Here is a 16,643-nt window from a genome sequence, read left to right as displayed (position 1 = left end):
TATGAAAAGATATGCAGAGCACATAAACAAGTCATTAGGTCGAAGGTCAAGGTCACTTGAGGGTGAGGTCTGTCCACCAGATTTTGTGTCTAGAGCATCATAATCATTCAAGGTACTGAGTTCAAACTTGGCATATAGGTATGCGGTGGACACACAATGTGCAAAGCGCATCAAATTGATAGCGTGTATCCGTTTCTGGTGAAATGGGGAAAAAGGGGACGTAAATTACAAAGTTAGAGGAAAAAGGAATTGTGGCAGTATTAATAATAGCTTTTGTAAGAGCAGTAGTTGTGATACTAAAGGGTTTTAGGATAAATATAGATTTGGTGATGAGACTTCGTTATGTGACTAGAATTGAAAACCCAAGACTCACCAAAAAAGACAGATACCTCTCATTTATTGTGGGCGAACCCGTACGGAAATATTATAGTTTGCCGCGAACACTTGTTGCAATCATGCCACGAATATCAGGCAAACATGCCGTGAACACTTTTGATACAGTTGGTATTATGTTCGTTTGGTAACATGCAAATTAGTTTTGCCGCGAACTTCCCGCGAACAAGTAGCTGTGAGCTTTTCGCAAACAAGATGCTGCAATCATCCCGCGAACTAGTTGCTGCGATCATCCTGCGAACTAGTTGCTGCAAACATGCCGCAAACTAGCTAAAAACCATCACTACAGAAATTGTGCACAAAATAGCATGCACAGAAAAAGTGCAAAAACAAATAAATTAATAGGAATCAGGGATATAAATTTATTGAATAAACTTGAGCACTGAGGCTGTAACAAATTCAAATTGTCAATGTCTGAACTTTTTATGCCCCCGGCATCTACTGATGTGGGAGGCATATAGTGATTGTCCTGTCCATTCGTTCGTCCGTCAGTCCATACGAGGTTAACCAAATGGGACCGTTTCGTCGAGCATCAATACCCTTTACTAGAATGACTTGATACTAATGCAGATGTAACCTGTGACCATTCCTCATCTTCAGACATCACCTGACCTCAGTTTGACCTTGAACTTGACCTCATTTTGGACTTTGGTTGCTTTGTATCAACAAGGATGCCACCAGGGGCATCAAGCGTTTATTGAACGCAGCTTCTTGTTCATATCATATTCGGTGCATTTTGAATTTTAATGATAAAATATGTTTGAATTTTAACTGTTAATTGTAATTTCAATAACAATGTCTCAGTGCATGTATTCATTTCATCCCAATGTTTTTGTTCCCCCCCATGAGTGGTGGGGGCATATAGATTTGCTCTTGTCCGTGCGTCAGTCCGAAGTTCGTGACGCGCCTAGCTCAAAAAGTATTTGATATAAATTGATGAAACCTTGCATGAGTCTTTATCATGATATGAACTTGCACACCTCTTATTTTTTTCCTGCCTCCTTCCCCTATTTTTAAAGTTATGGCCCCTGAAATAGTCAAAAAATGCACATTTTCACCTAATTATGTGCCTGGCTCAAAAACTAATGTAAATTCATGAAACCTTGCTCGAGTCTTTATCATAATGTGACCTTGCACACTTGGTATTCTTCTTGAGAATCTTAGCTTATTACAGAGTTATGGCCCTTAAAATAGCCAAAATAGTGGATTTTTTGTTTGTGATGCTCATAGCTCAAAAAGTATATGGTATAGAATACGGTAATGAATCCTTTTCTTAAAATGTTTTTTGAGACTATACCCCATTCAGACTGCAAACATTTGAATTATTGCCCCTTATTTGTGACAAATGTACCAGTGGGGGGCACACCCTGTGTCCTACAGACACATTCTAGTTTCTTCTACAAATCTGTCAATAGTTTTACATGTTAATTATCAAATTTATGAAGCTTACAAATTGTCATCAGTTTTATATTTCTTTTTAGCTCACCTATCACGAAGTGACAAGGTGAGCTTTTGTGATCGCACAGCGTCCGTCGTCCGTCCGTCCGTGCGTAAACTTTTCTTTGTGACATCTCTAGAGGTCACATTTTTCATGGGATCTTTATGAAAGTTGGTCAGATTGTTCATCTTGATGATATCTAGGTCAAGTTCGAAACTGGGTCACGTGCGGTCAAAAACTAGGTCAGTAGGTCTAAAAATTGAAAAACCTTGTGACCTCTCTAGAGGCCATATTTTTCATGAGATCTTCATGAAAATTGGTCAGAATGTTCACCTTGATGATATCTAGGTCAAGTTCGAAACTGGGTCACGTGGGGTCAAAAACTAGGTCAGTAGGTCTAAAAATAGAAAAACATTGTGACCTCTCTAGAGGCAATATTTCTCATGAGATCTTCATGAAAATTGGTCAGAATGTTCACCTTGATGATATCTACATCAAGTTCGAAACTGGGTCACGTGGGGTCAAAAACTAGGTCAGTAGGTCTAAAAATAGAAAAACCTTGTGACCTCTCTAGAGGCCATATTTCTCAATAGATCTTCATGAAAATTGGTCAGAATGTTCACCTTGATGATATCTAGGTCAATTCGAAACTGGGTCACGTGGGGTCAAAAACTAGGTCAGTAGGTCTAAAAATAGAAAAACCTTGTGACCTCTCTAGAGGCCATATTTCTCAATGGATCTTCATGAAAATTGGTTAGAATGTTCACCTTGATGATATCTAGGCCAAATTTGAAACTGGGTCACGTGGGGTCAAAAACTAGGTCAGTAGGTCTGAAAATAGAAAAACTTTGTGACCTCTCTAGAGGCCATATTTTTCATGGGATCTTTATAAAAATTAGTCAGAATGTTCACCTTGATGATATCTAGGTCAACTTCGAAACTGGGTCACGTGCGGTCAGTAACTAGGTCAGTCGATCTAAAAATAGAAAAACCTTGTGACCTCTCTAGAGGCCATATTTTTTCAAGAAATGTTCATGAAAATTGATCAGAATGTTCATCTTGATGGTATCTAGGTCAAGTTCGAAACTGGGTCACGTGCGATCAAAAACTAGATCAGTAGGTCTAAAAATAGAAAAACCTTATGACCTCACTAGAGGCCATATTTCTCAATGGATCTTCATGAAAATTGGTCAGAATGTTCACCTTGATGATATCTAGGTCAAGTTCGAAACTGGGTCATGTGGGGTCAAAAACTAGGTCAGTAGGTCTGAAAATAGAAAAACTTTGTGACCTCTCTAGAGGCCATATTTTTCATGGGATCTTTTTAAAAGTTAGTCAGAATGTTCACCTTGATGATATCTAGGTCAGATTTGAAACTGGGTCACGTGCTGTCAATAACTAGGTCAGTAGATCTAAAAATAGAAAAACCTTGTGACCTCTCTAGAGGCCGTATTTTTCAAGAGATCTTCATGAAAATTGATCAGAATGTTATCTTGATGATATCTAGGTCAAGTTTGAAACTGGGTCACGTGCGGTCAAAAACTAGGTCAGTAGGTCTAAAAATAGAAAAACCTTGTGACCTCTCTAGAGGCCATATTTCTCAATGGATCTTCATGAAAATTGGTGAGAGTGTTCAGCTTTAGATATCTAGGTCAAGTTCGAAACTGGGTCATGTGCAGTCAAAAACTAGGTCAGTAGGTCGAAAAATAGAAAAACCTTGTGACCTCTTTAGAGGCCATATTTTTCATGAGATCTTCATGAAAATTGGTGAGAATGTTCATCTTGATGATATCTAGGTCTGCTTCAAAAGTGGGTCATGTGCCTTCAAAAACTAGGTCATTAGGTCAAATAATAGAAAAACCTTGTGACCTCTCTAGAGGTCATATTTTTCAATGGATCTTCATGAAAATTGGTCAGAATTTTTTATCTTGATGATATCTAGGTCACATATGCTCAAAAACTAGGTCACTTTGTCAAATAATAGAAATAACGACGTCATACTCAGTTCAACACTGGGTCATGTGGGGATAGGTGAGCGATTCAGGACCATCATGGTCCTCTTGTTAAATAATCTGATTCAGCTCTGCAAAAGTTTAAGCATCTATTTCATTTTCAAAATTCCTCATGTTATTCAGATATATGAGTATAGATATTAAACATAAATTTTCCGACTTACCACAAATAAGAATGTATTCCTATCAACCACTAAGAATCACCATTCACTTGTGAAAAATGTCTGTAATGCTTGTAATGTTTGCAGCTTTTTGACCATTTCATAAGGGTATCGTCCATAAGTTGCTATTCAGTTCAATCAATTCCTCTAATTTACCAGCAGTGATTTTTTTGCGTATTTTTACTGCCGAATTTCGGCACTTTCCCCTCGCCAAAATAGGCCATTTTTCCCCATAATATCGTCATTTTTCCCCCCTAAAAGAGACGTTTTTTCCCCTTAAATTATAAGATTTTATTTCCAAAAATGTAACAGTTTATATTTGAGCGTGAGAAGTGCGATATCTAACATGAAATTGGCAGAAATGACATCAAAAACGTCCTTTTTATGATCAAAATCGCATCAAGATTACCGTCGCGAAACACGTGACAAACAAAACATTGGCGATTTTCAAGAGAAATATGGACTTCAGTCGGTATAAATATGTTCCATTATGCCAGTTAATCGTTTATGGTAATGAAAAATGACAACATCACTCCTAGCTTTTGCGAAATTGGAGATTAAAATCGGCACTATTGCACCAATTTTCGGGTAGTCAAAATTTCGGACATATTAAATTTCAAGGGCATGAAGTGAAAATTGAAAAATACAATTCTTACAAGTTGTATTTGTGTCTTCATTAATTTTATCACCCAAAAATTTCACGCTTTAAATCCAAAAGTGGTTTTGAAAAAATGTAAACTCTTCAAACAATAGTCAGATAGGAAATGTACAGATTTATCTCACTTAGTACTGAAATTAAACATATTTTTGTTAGTCCCCTACTGGTTGAAAACCAGTTTTGGGGACTATAGGAATGCGCTTTTCCGTCATTCCGTCCGCAATTTCATGTCCGGTCCATAACTCTGTCATCCATGAAGGGATTTTAATATTTCTTGGCACAAATGTTCCCCATGATGAGACGACTTGTCATGCGCAAAACCCCGACTCCTAGCTTCAAGGTCAAGGTCACAATTTGAGGTCAAAATTCAACAGGGCTTTTTTCCTGTCTGGTCCATAACTCTGCCATCCATGAAGGGATTTTAATATTACTTGGCACAAATGTACCTCATAATAAGACGATGTGTCATGCACAACTTTCAGACCCCTAGCTCAAAGTTCAAGGTCACACTTGGCAGTCAAATGTTAACATGGCATGAACAGGGTCTGTTTCGTGTCCGGTCCATAACTCTGTCATCCATGAAGGGATTTTAATATTACTTGGCACAAATATTCCCCATGATGAGACGACTATGTCATGCGCAAAACCAGGACCCCTAGCTGAAAGATCAAGGTCACAATTTGAGGTCAAAAGTCAACAGAGCTTTTTTCCTGTCCGGTCCATAACTATGTCATCCATGAAGGGATTTAATATTACTTGGCACAAATGTACCTCATAATAAGATGACATGTCATGCACAGCTTTCAGACCCCTAGCTCAAAGGTCAAGGTCACACTTGGCAATCAAAGTTTAACATGGCATGAACAGGGTCTGTTTCGTGTCTGGTCCATAACTCTGCCATCCATGAAGATATTTAAATATTACAAATGTTCCCCATGATGAGATGACATGTCATACGCAAAACCCAAACCCCTGGCTCAAAGGTCAAGGTCACAATTGGAGGTCAAAGCATATCTTCTTCATGCATGGAGGGATTTTGATGAAACTTGGCACAGTTGTTCACCATCATGAGATGGAGTGTCATGCCCAAGAACCAGGTCCCTAGGTGTAAGGTCAAGGTCACACTTGATCCAAGGTCAAATTCAAGAATGACTTTGTCCGGAGCATATTTTCTTCATGCCTGGAGGGATTTTGATTTAACTTGGCACAGTTGTTCACCATCATGAGACGGAGTGTCATGCGCAAGAACCAGGTCCCTAGGTCTAAGGTCAAGGTCACACTTAGAGGTCAAAGAATACAAGAATGAAAACTTTGTCCGGAGCATTTCTTCTTCATGCATGGAGGGATTTTGATATAACTTGGCACAAATGTTCACCACCAAGAGATGGAGTGTCTTGCGCAAGAACCAGGTCCCTAGATCTAAGGTCAAGGTCACACTAAGAGGCCAAAGGTCAGATACAAGAATGACTTTGTCCGAAGCATTTCTTCTTCATGCATGGAGGGATTTTGATGTAACTTGGCACAATTGAACACCATCATGAGACGAAGTGTCATGCGCAGGTCCCTTCTTTAGAATTACTTCCCTTTGTTGTTACTATAAATAGCTTGTATTGTAACTTTTTCATTACTAGTCGTAGGGAAAAATCGAGACCACTTTTCTGTAGTACAACATGCATGTTACATCCAATTCTGAAGTGTTTTTTGACCTATCTCTACCTTGTAAGGATTTTTGTGTGGACTTACAATTTTTTGGGTGGGGATTTTTTTTTTTTTTTTTTTTTTTTTAAGATTAACTTCCCTTAGTTGTTACTATAAATAACTTATATTGTAACTTTTTTATAATTGACTGTAGGGAAAAACCAAGACCTCTTCTGTGGTAAAACCTAGATGTTACTTATAAATTTTAGGTTTATTTTAAGGTATCTCTACCTGGTAAGGAGTTTTTTTTGTGAACTTAGAAAAAATTACAATAATTACTAAACAACCACAAAATTAAAATTCCATTTGCAAATACAAGTGCTAGTTTAAAGAAATTTGTTGTGACGGGCATATATTGTGACATTCTGGCACTCTTGTTACTGGTTGAAATCATCAGTACATTTCGTATTTTTATGCCCCGGAAGGGAGGCATATAGTTTTTGAACCAACTGTCGGTCTGTCAGTCTGTCCGCAATTTTCGTGTCCGGTCTATATCTTTGTCATCGATGGATGGATTTTCAAATAACTTGGCATGAATGTGTACCACAGTAAGACGACATGTCGCACGCAAGACCCAGGTCCGTAGCTCAAAGGTCAAGGTCACACTTAGACATTAAAGGATAGTGCATTGATGGGCGTGTCCGGTCCATATCTTTGTCATCGATGGATGGATTTTCAAATAACTTGGCATGAATGTGTACCACAGTAAGACGACGTGTCGCGTGCAAGACCCAGGTCCGTAGCTCAAAGGTCAAGGTCACACTTAGACGTTAAAAGATAGTGCATTGATGGGCATGTCCGGTCCATATCTTTGTCATCGATGGATGGATTTTCAAATAACTTGGCATGAATGTGTACCACAGTAAGACGACGTGTCGCACGCAAGACCCAGGTCCGTAGCTCAAAGGTCAAGGTCACACTTAGACGTTAAAGGTCATTTTTCATGATAGTGCATTGATGGGCATGTCCGGTCCATATCTTTGTCATTCATGCATGGATTTTAAAATAACTACGCATGAATGTGTGACACAGTAAGACTACGTGTCGTGCGCAAGACCCAGCTTTGTAGGTCAAAGGTCCTAAACTCTAACATCGGCCATAACTATTCATTCAAAGTGCCATCGGGGGCATGTGTCATCCTATGGAGACAGCTCTTGTTATAATTACAACTGCAACTACAGAATGCAGAAAATCTGGCAGACACAGGTGAGCGCTTTAGGGTCAATGACCCTCTTGTTTTAATTCACATAGACATGTTTTATGTTCCTATATCCCAGTCTATTTCTTCATATCAGTCCAAAGTTGAGGTCCAAAATTAGGTGAGACAGACCTTAGTCACCTTCCAATAGGGGACTTTGTATTGCATGGCATTACTTAATTCAATATCCATGACTCTGGCAGGATTTATTAAAGCAGTCACTTAAATAAGAAATGTTTAATACTGTTGTTCCAATGTTGACTGTACTAACAATAAATGATAGTAGTGTGATTCCTTGCAGAACTGGAAGACAATTTAGAGAAACTGAACAAGGAGCAGAAAGAACTGCAGAATAATATCGAATATTGGAGGGTAAGACCGGAGACACTTTAGCTTATCTCAGGGTGAGCTATTGTGATCACTTAACTTCTGTCCGTTCACACAAGACATCTCCTCAGAAATTGTTAGGTGAAGGTTGATGAAACTTTGCCCGGATGTTCCTTGCATGGTCCTTTTCCAAGTTTGATCTGCAGAATTTCTGTTGCCATGGCAACCAAAAGGAAAAGCTTTCAAACAATATTTTTCTACAAACCATGAGGCCATGAGCTTAGATATTTGGCATGTAGCATTGTCTAGTGGTCGTCTTCCAAATTGTCCCCGGGCATTTAATGATTGAACTGTTCGTCCATTTGTCTGTCCGTCAAACCAGGTTTTATTATTTTGCCTACAGCCCACATTAATGACCCAATTTAGTTCATACTCACAGTCAACACTCCTTGTGGCAAGACCTACTTTCAGACCTATATATAGATAACCTTTAATCACATATGACCTTCAAATTTAAACCTGAAGGAGGTAGGTTACCTTGTTACCAGGGTAAATTCAGATTAGTTGAACCGCAGCAATTTTTTGTATTTCGTGTAATTTAATGCTACAATATCAATTTCGTTTATCTCTGTTCCTTCAACTAAAATATTTATTAAGGTTTGAAGTACATGACCCTCCAAAAGTATTTTATATTGAAAGAAGAAGGAAAATACAGATATTTAACACTTTTCAGTGTATGTTGGTTTCATTGTTACCTGTAGAAGTCTGCATAATTGATTATTTTACTAGTATGCGCGTTAGCTTTCTAATGTAAGCTTAAAATGTATATGTCGTGGGGCGCATGTTTCCACGGTAACGCATTTTCTCTCATTTTTAAACAGCTATATATGAAAACGGGTTTTTGGACGGCTTCAGTGCCATTCTGTTAATGACCATCAGGGAATATTTGGGTAATATTATTAGAAAAATACCAAGCTCTTTACATGGTACCTTATTTTTCTTAGAGTTTAAAGTAACCATGGCAACAGAGATGTTTAGAATAGCTTATATCTTGATTTTTATTGTAATTTCTTATAAAAAAATATTAAATAAAAGTATCTTAATAAAATACTCGTAAAAAACTTTTCAGCAAATAATGGCAGTTTGAAAATAGTTCACATAAAGAAAATGCACAGAATTAAGTACTTTCAAAATAAAAGCTATTAATTTTGCGTGGTAACTGACACAACGTCATGACGTCATTTTAAGGCAACAATGTTTTGAAGCATTTCTGCGTCAATTCATTGTACCCCCCGACAACAAAGTTGTAAGGGGGGGTATACTGGTTTCAGGTTGTCTGTCTGTCTGTCCGTCTGTCTGTCTGTCCGTAGACGCAGTCTTGTGCGCACCATCTCTCCTTATCCCCTTGACAGAATTTAATGAAACTTCACACAAGTGATCAGTACCAACAGTAGTTGTGCATGGGGCATGTTAGGTTCTTTTAGAAAAAAAATTTGCAGAGTTATGGGACTATGTTTTTTTTGTTACTATACTATATACATAGCCACAATCTTGTGCACACCATCTCTCCTCATCCCCTTGACACAATTTAATGAAACTTCACACAAGTGATCAGTACCAACAGCAGTTGTGCATGGGGCATGTTAGGTTCTTTTAGAAAAAAAAATTGCAGAGCTATGGGACTTTGTTACTATACTATATACATAGACACAATCTTGTGCGCACCATCTCTCCTCATCCCCTTGACACAATTTAATGAAACTTCACACAAGTGATCAGTAACAACAGTAGTTGTGCATGGGGCATGTTAGGTTCTTTCAGAAAAAAAAATTGCAGAGTTATGGGACTTTGTTTTTTTGTTACTATACTATATACATAGACACAATCTTGTGCGCACCATCTCTCCTCATCCCCTTGACACAATTTAATGAAACTTCACACAAGTGATCAGTAACAACAGTAGTTGTGCATGGGCATGTTAGGTTCTTTCAGCGACAAAAATTGCAGAGTTATGGGACTTTGTTTCTTGTTAACATACTATGTACATACAGTCTGCATATGCAATCTTGTGCGTGCCTAATCTACCAAACCCTTACACACAGTTAAATGAAACTTCACACAAGTGATCAGTACCAACCCTAGTTGTGCATGCTGCATGTTACATTCTTTTAGATAAATATTCTGCATAGTTATGGGACTTTGTTTTTTGTTACTATACTGTATATGTTTTTTGTTACTATACTGTATACATACAGTCCACATAATTATGCAATCTTGTGTGCGTCAAATTGCAATGTACTGTGTCAGTGCATGCGGGGGGTACATTCATCACCTTTAGTGATAGCTCTAGTTATTTCTGCATTAATAAACCATTAAGCATCAGATCGGAGACAGGTACATGTACATGATTTATTTTCAGAAGAATGGATATACAAACACATTTAGTTTGTCGTAAACGTCTTCGTAAATCGTCAGGTTTGTCTTCCGGTTGGATATGCGCACAAACAAATATTAAGGTAACCTACCTCCTTAAGAAAACAACCAGATTTTACTGTTTTGCCTACAGCCAACATAAATGACCCGATTAAGTTAGTACTCCCACTCAACAATCCTTGTGGCAAGACCAACAAACTGCCATATATAAAGATTACATTGAACCTGAAATGACCTTCACATTCAAACTTAAAACCTTAATAAAACAACATTTCATGGTCATACAGTCCACAAGAATGACCTAATTTAGTCCTTCCATCCGTCCGACCGTCCTTCCGAGCCCACATTTGCATACTTAGGTGGCTATAGGAACAATAGGTAACTGTACTTTTTAGCTCACTTGAGCCAAAGGCTCATGGTGACCTTTTGTGACCGCTGAATGTCCGTTGTGCGTCGTCAGTCGTGCGGCTTGTCAACATTTTCTAAAAAAATCTTCTTGAAAACCACTGGGCAGAATTACACCAAACTTCACGGGAATGATCCATGGATGGTCCCCTTTCAATATTGTTCAAAGAATTTAATTCCATGCAAAACTCTGGTTGCCATGGCAGTCGAAAGGAAAAATCTTCTTGTCCAAAACCACTGGTCATAGGGCTTTTATATTTGGTATGTAGCATCATCTAGTGGTCCTCTACAAAAATTATTCAAATTATCCCCCTAGGGTTAAATATGGCCCCGCCTTGGGGGTCACATGTTTTACATAGACTTATATAGGGGAAATTTTGAAAATCTTCTTGTCCAACACCACAGGTCCTAGGGCTTTGATATTTGGTGTTTAGCATCATCTAGTGGTCCTCTACCAAGATTGTTCAAATTATCCCTCTAGGGTCAAATATGGCCATGCCCTTGGGGTCACATGGTTTACATAGACTTATATTGGGAAAACCTTTGAAAATTTTCTTGTCAAAAACCACAGGGCCTAGGGCTTTGATATTTGGCATGTGACATCATCTAGTGGTCCTCTACCAAGATTGTTCAAATCATGCCCCTGGGTTAAAAAGAGGCCCCGCCCCGGGGGTCCCAAGTTTTACATAGACTTGTATAGGAAAAAACTTCTTGTCTTAAACCACAAGACCTAGGCCTTTGATATTTGGTATGTAGTTTTGCCTTGTGGTCCTCTACCAAGATTGTTCAAATTATTACCCTAGTGTGAAAAGAGGCCCCACCCCAGGGGTCCCAATTTTACATAGACTTGTATAGGAAAAAAACTTTAAAATCTTCTTGGCTGAAACCACAATACCTACCCCTTGATATTTGATATGTAGCATTGCCTTATGGTCCTCTACTAAGATTGTTCAAATTATTATCTTGGGGTGAAAAATGGCCCCACCTCCGGGGTCCCAAGTTTTACATAGACTTATATATAGGAATATTTTTTTTAAATCTTCTTGTCTGAAAGTTCAAGGCCTAGGCCTTTGATACTTGGTATGTAGCATTGCCCAGTGGTTCTCTAACAAGCATGTTCAAATCATGTCCCTGGGGTGAAAAGAGGTCCTGCCCCAGAGGTCACTTGTTAAATGAGTTACATAGGAAAAAATACATCAAAAATTATATTATTATGATCGTATTTCCTAGACTGTTTTATTATAATTACCTGATGACCCCAAGTAATTAGGGGTCACTTGACTTTGACCTTGACCTACTGACCTACTTTTTAGCTCACCTGTCACGTAGTGACAGGGTGAGCTTTTGTGATCGTCCATCGTCCGTCCACAATTTCTTGTCTGCACGATAGAGGTTTCATTTATGATTTTATTTTAACCAAACTTGCACACAACTTGTATCACCATAAGATCTCGGTTCCTTTCTTGAACTGGCCAGATCCCATTATTGGGTCCAGAGTTATGGCCCCTGAAAGGGCCAAAAGTAGCTATTTTGACCTTGTCTGCACAATAGCAACTTTATTTATGATTTGATTTTTACCAAACTTGCACACAACTTGTATCACCATAAGATCTTGGTTCCTTTTTTGAACTGGCCAGATTCCATTATGGGTTCCAGAGTTATGGCCCCTGAAAGGGCCAAAATTAGCTATTTTGACCTTGTCTGCACAGTAGCAGCTTTATTTATGATTTGATTTTTACCAAACTTGCACACAACTTGTATCACCATAAGATCTTGATTCCTTTTTTGAACTGGCCAGATTCCTTTATGGGTTCCAGAGTTATGGCCCCTGAAAGGGCCAAAATTAGCTATTTTGACCTTATCTGCACAATAGCAGCTTCATTTATGATTTGATTTTAACCAAACTGGCATACAACTTGTATCACCATAAGAACTTGGTTCCTTTCTTGAACTGGCGAGATTCCATTATGGGTTCCAGAGTTATGGCCCCTGAAAGGGCCAAAATTAGCTATTTTGACCTTGTCTGCACAGTAGCAGCTTTATTTATGATTTGATTTTTACCAAACTGGCACACATCTTGTATCACCATAAGATCTCGGTTCCTTTCTTGAACTGGCCAGATCCCATTATGGGTTCCAGAGTTATGTCCCCTGAAAGGGCCAAAATTAGCTATTTTGACCTTGTCTGCACAATAGCAGCTTCATTTATGATTCAATTTTAACCAAACTTGCACACAACTTGTATCACCACAAGATCTTGGTTCCTTTCTTGAATTGGCCAGATTTCTTTATGGGTTCCAGAGTTATGGCCCCTTAAAGGTCCAAAATTGGCTATTTTGGCTTTTGCATCCTTATAGAGACTTCATTTATGATTTTATTTGATACAAACTTCCAAAATAACTTCAACAACAATAATTCTTGGATTCCATGACAAATCAGATCCAAGCGTAGGTTCAGAGTTATTTTATGTCAAATTACCTCCCTTTATTTCCAATTAAAATGGGTATATCTCCGTAACTAATGAAGATACTGATCTGAAATTTCATTTATGTCAACATATTTATTTGGCAGATCCTTCTTTCTTCACTTACAATAATTTTTTTTTTTTTGATTACTTCCCTTTTACATTACTATAAATAGCTTATTTTTAGTAACTTTTTTATTATTGGCCATAGGGAAAAACCGAGACCACTTTTCTGTGGTACAACATGGATGGTACCTCCAATTTGTAGGTGTATTTTGACATATCTGTACCTTGTAAGATTTTTTTTTTTCTTTTTGGTTAAATTTCTTCCCTTTGTTGTTACTGTCCTTTGGACTTAAATATTTTTTCTGAGGACCTTCTTGTCCTCAAGTTTAATGATAACAGGTGAGCGATATAGGGCCATCATGGCCCTCTTGTTTGTTTTTAGCTCACCTGTCACAAAGTGACATGGTGAGCTTCTGTGATCGTGTGGCGTCCGTGCATGCCTAAACTTTTGCTTGTGACCACTCTAGAGGTCACATTTTTCATGCAGGGTTGCCAGCAGTCTTGAAAAGTCAGGGAAATTGGTTTCTTTTTCAAGGTCAGGGAATTGTCAGGGAATTTTAAAATTTGGTTAGTGAAAAATGAAAATCCTGGAAAGTCAGGGAAAAGTCAGGGAAAAATGATTTCAAAGCTCGAAGAAGTTAATCATTTTAAACTTTTGTGGCTATGGCAGTCTTCAAGCATTAAATTTAAGTAATTAAAAACAAAGTTTAATGATGTAATACTGTAACATGCATTTAATTTGTTTAAATCCCCCATTTTTCTTTAAACACTGATTTTGTTTGAAGACTGAAAGGCTTTGCAACCCTTGCCTTAAGAATTATGCCTTGCAGATATGCTTCAAATGATCTTGTTATTATCAATGCTTTATTGTTTTGCCACCAGGAAACTATTGAGAGATCTTGGGTTTTGAGAGAGATGTTTTGCCAATAGGATTCCAATAGTCTTGCTACTACAGTATTAGTCATGATGCTTTATTGTTTTTGCCACAGTGACTAGGACACTGTATATTAAGAGATCTTGGATTTTGAGAGTGATGCTTTGTCAATATGATTTCAATGGTCTTGCTATTAGTCATGGTGTTTTATTGTTTTTGCCTCTAGGAAACTGTATAATAACAGATCTTGGATTTTTGAGAATGATATTTTGCTAATACTAGCAGGGTTCCAATGGTCTTGTTATTAACCATACTTTATTGTTTTTACAATGAGGAAAGTGTACCTTAAAAGATGTTAGATTTTTGATAGTTACATGTCTTGCAAAGATGCTTTTGATATGTATCTCTTAATAATTAGGTTTCACTGACCAATAGTCACAATTATGTTTCATTGACTTGACCACCAAACAGTCATACAAGAAAGAAAACCATGTTTATTATTATTGTGTTTGATGTTTATGTTTAATATATTGGAAAATAAATACAAAACATTTGGAAAAAAAATAATGGGAGGATTGGACCGCTATAGGGGAGGTCAGGAGGCCATTTAAATGTTTGGCGGTTTTGGTCAGTGAAAAAACATGAATTGGTCAGGGAATTTTATTCACCCAGAGTGCTGGCAACCCTGTCATGGGATCTTTATGAAAGTTGGTCAGAATGTTCATCTTGATGATATCTAGGTCAAGTTCGAAACATGGTCACGTGCGGTCAAAAACTAGGTCAGTAGGTCTAAAAATAGAAAAACCTTGTGACCTCTCTAGAGGCCATATTTTTCATGAGATCTTCATGAAAATTGGTCAGAATGTTCACCTTGATGATATCTAGTTCAAGTTCGAAACTGGGTCATGTGGGGTCAAAAACTAGGTCAGTAAGTCTAAAAATAGAAAAACCTTGTGACCTCTCTAGAGGCCATATTTCTCAAGGATCTTCATGAAAATTGGTCAGAATGTTCACCTTGATGATATCTAGGTCAAGTTCGAAACTGGGTCACGTGCGGTCAAAAACTAGGTCAGTAGGTCTAAAAATAGAAAAACCTTGTGACCTCTCTAGAAGCCATATTTTTCATGGGATCTTTATGAAAATTAGAATGTTTGCCTTGATGATATCTAGGTCATGTTCGAAACTTGGTCACGTGGGGTCAATAACTAGGTCAGTAGGTCGAAAAATAGAAAAACATTGTGACCTCTCTAGCGGCCATATTTTTCAAGAGATCTTCATGAAAATTAGTCGGAATGTTCACCTTGATGACATCTAGGTCAAGTTCGAAACTGGGTCACGTGCAGTCAAAAACTAGGTCAGTAGGTATAAAAATAGAAAAACCTTGTGACCTCTCTAGAGGCCATATTTATGTCCGGTCCATATCTTTGTCATCGATGGATGGATTTTCAAATAACTTGGCATGAATGTGTACCACAGTAAGACGACGTGTCGCACGCAAGACCCAGGTCCGTAGCTCAAAGGTCAAGGTCACACTTAGACGTTAAAGGATAGTGCATTGATGGGCGTGTCCGGTCCATATCTTTGTCATCGATGGATGGATTTTCAAATAACTTGGCATGAATGTGTACCACAGTAAGACGACGTGTCATGCGCAAGACCCAGGTTCGTAGCTCAAAGGTCAAGGTCACACTTAGACGTTAAAGGATAGTGCATTGATGGGCGTGTCCGGTCCATATCTTTTTCATCGATGGATGGATTTTCAAATAACTTGGCATGAATGTGTACCACAGTAAGACGACGTGTCACACGCAAGACCCAGGTCCGTAGCTCAAAGGTCAAGGTCACACTTAGACGTTAAAGGTCATTTTTCATGATAGTGCATTGATGGGCATGTCCGGTCCATATCTTTGTCATTCATGCATGGATTTTAAAATAACTATGCATGAATGTGTGGCACAGTAAGACGACGTGTCGCGCGCAAGACCCAGCTCTGTAGGTCAAAGGTCCTAAACTCTAACATCGGCCATAACTATTCATTCAAAGTGCCATCGGGGGCATGTGTCATCCTATGGAGACAGCTCTTGTTCGAGATCATTTTTCCAAATTGTGTAAATCCGTTGAGAAAATGGTGGGGGGGGGGGGGGGGGGGGGGGGGTGATAGACGCGAGACCACGAAGACATAAACTGACCGATTCGCGGTGGTGCAAGTGCAGGAGCAGTTGTCATTCGTTGCAAGGGAAACAACCATTTTGCGGCTTCCCGTACACCGTTCTCGCGCACGCACTCTTCAAAAATCCAAAAACGCACAATATTTGTTCGAAAATATCCAATATTCAATTTCTACGGCCCGGTACGGTCGTGAAAGAGTTGGACAAGGAGTGTAAAAATAGAGTGGAGATGGGATTGGAATTTGGATGAATGAGAAGGACTCGTCTGGCAACAAATACGACAGTTGGCTGGAAATAAAAAAACACCTTCAAGCCGTATATGGGAAAATGATAAAGTATCAGTCGTCGG

At 38.4% G+C, this 16,643-nt stretch overlaps 1 protein-coding gene across 1 annotated transcript in view; it reads left to right on the top strand.

The window, feature by feature from the left end:
* Positions 1-16,643, top strand: part of LOC123546154 (structural maintenance of chromosomes protein 3-like) — a 446,003-nt gene that overhangs the window by 302,400 nt on the left and 126,960 nt on the right. The window contains exon 23 of the mRNA XM_053551316.1: positions 7,860-7,930. Within this exon, the coding sequence (XP_053407291.1) occupies positions 7,860-7,930 (71 nt within the window). The remainder of the gene's footprint in view (positions 1-7,859; positions 7,931-16,643) is intronic.

Source organism: Mercenaria mercenaria, chromosome 9 (genome assembly GCF_021730395.1).
Source record: "Mercenaria mercenaria strain notata chromosome 9, MADL_Memer_1, whole genome shotgun sequence".
NCBI lineage: Eukaryota > Metazoa > Mollusca > Bivalvia > Venerida > Veneridae > Mercenaria > Mercenaria mercenaria.
The sequence above is the reverse complement of the archived record's forward strand: the minus strand, read 5'-3'. Positions and strand labels throughout refer to the sequence as shown.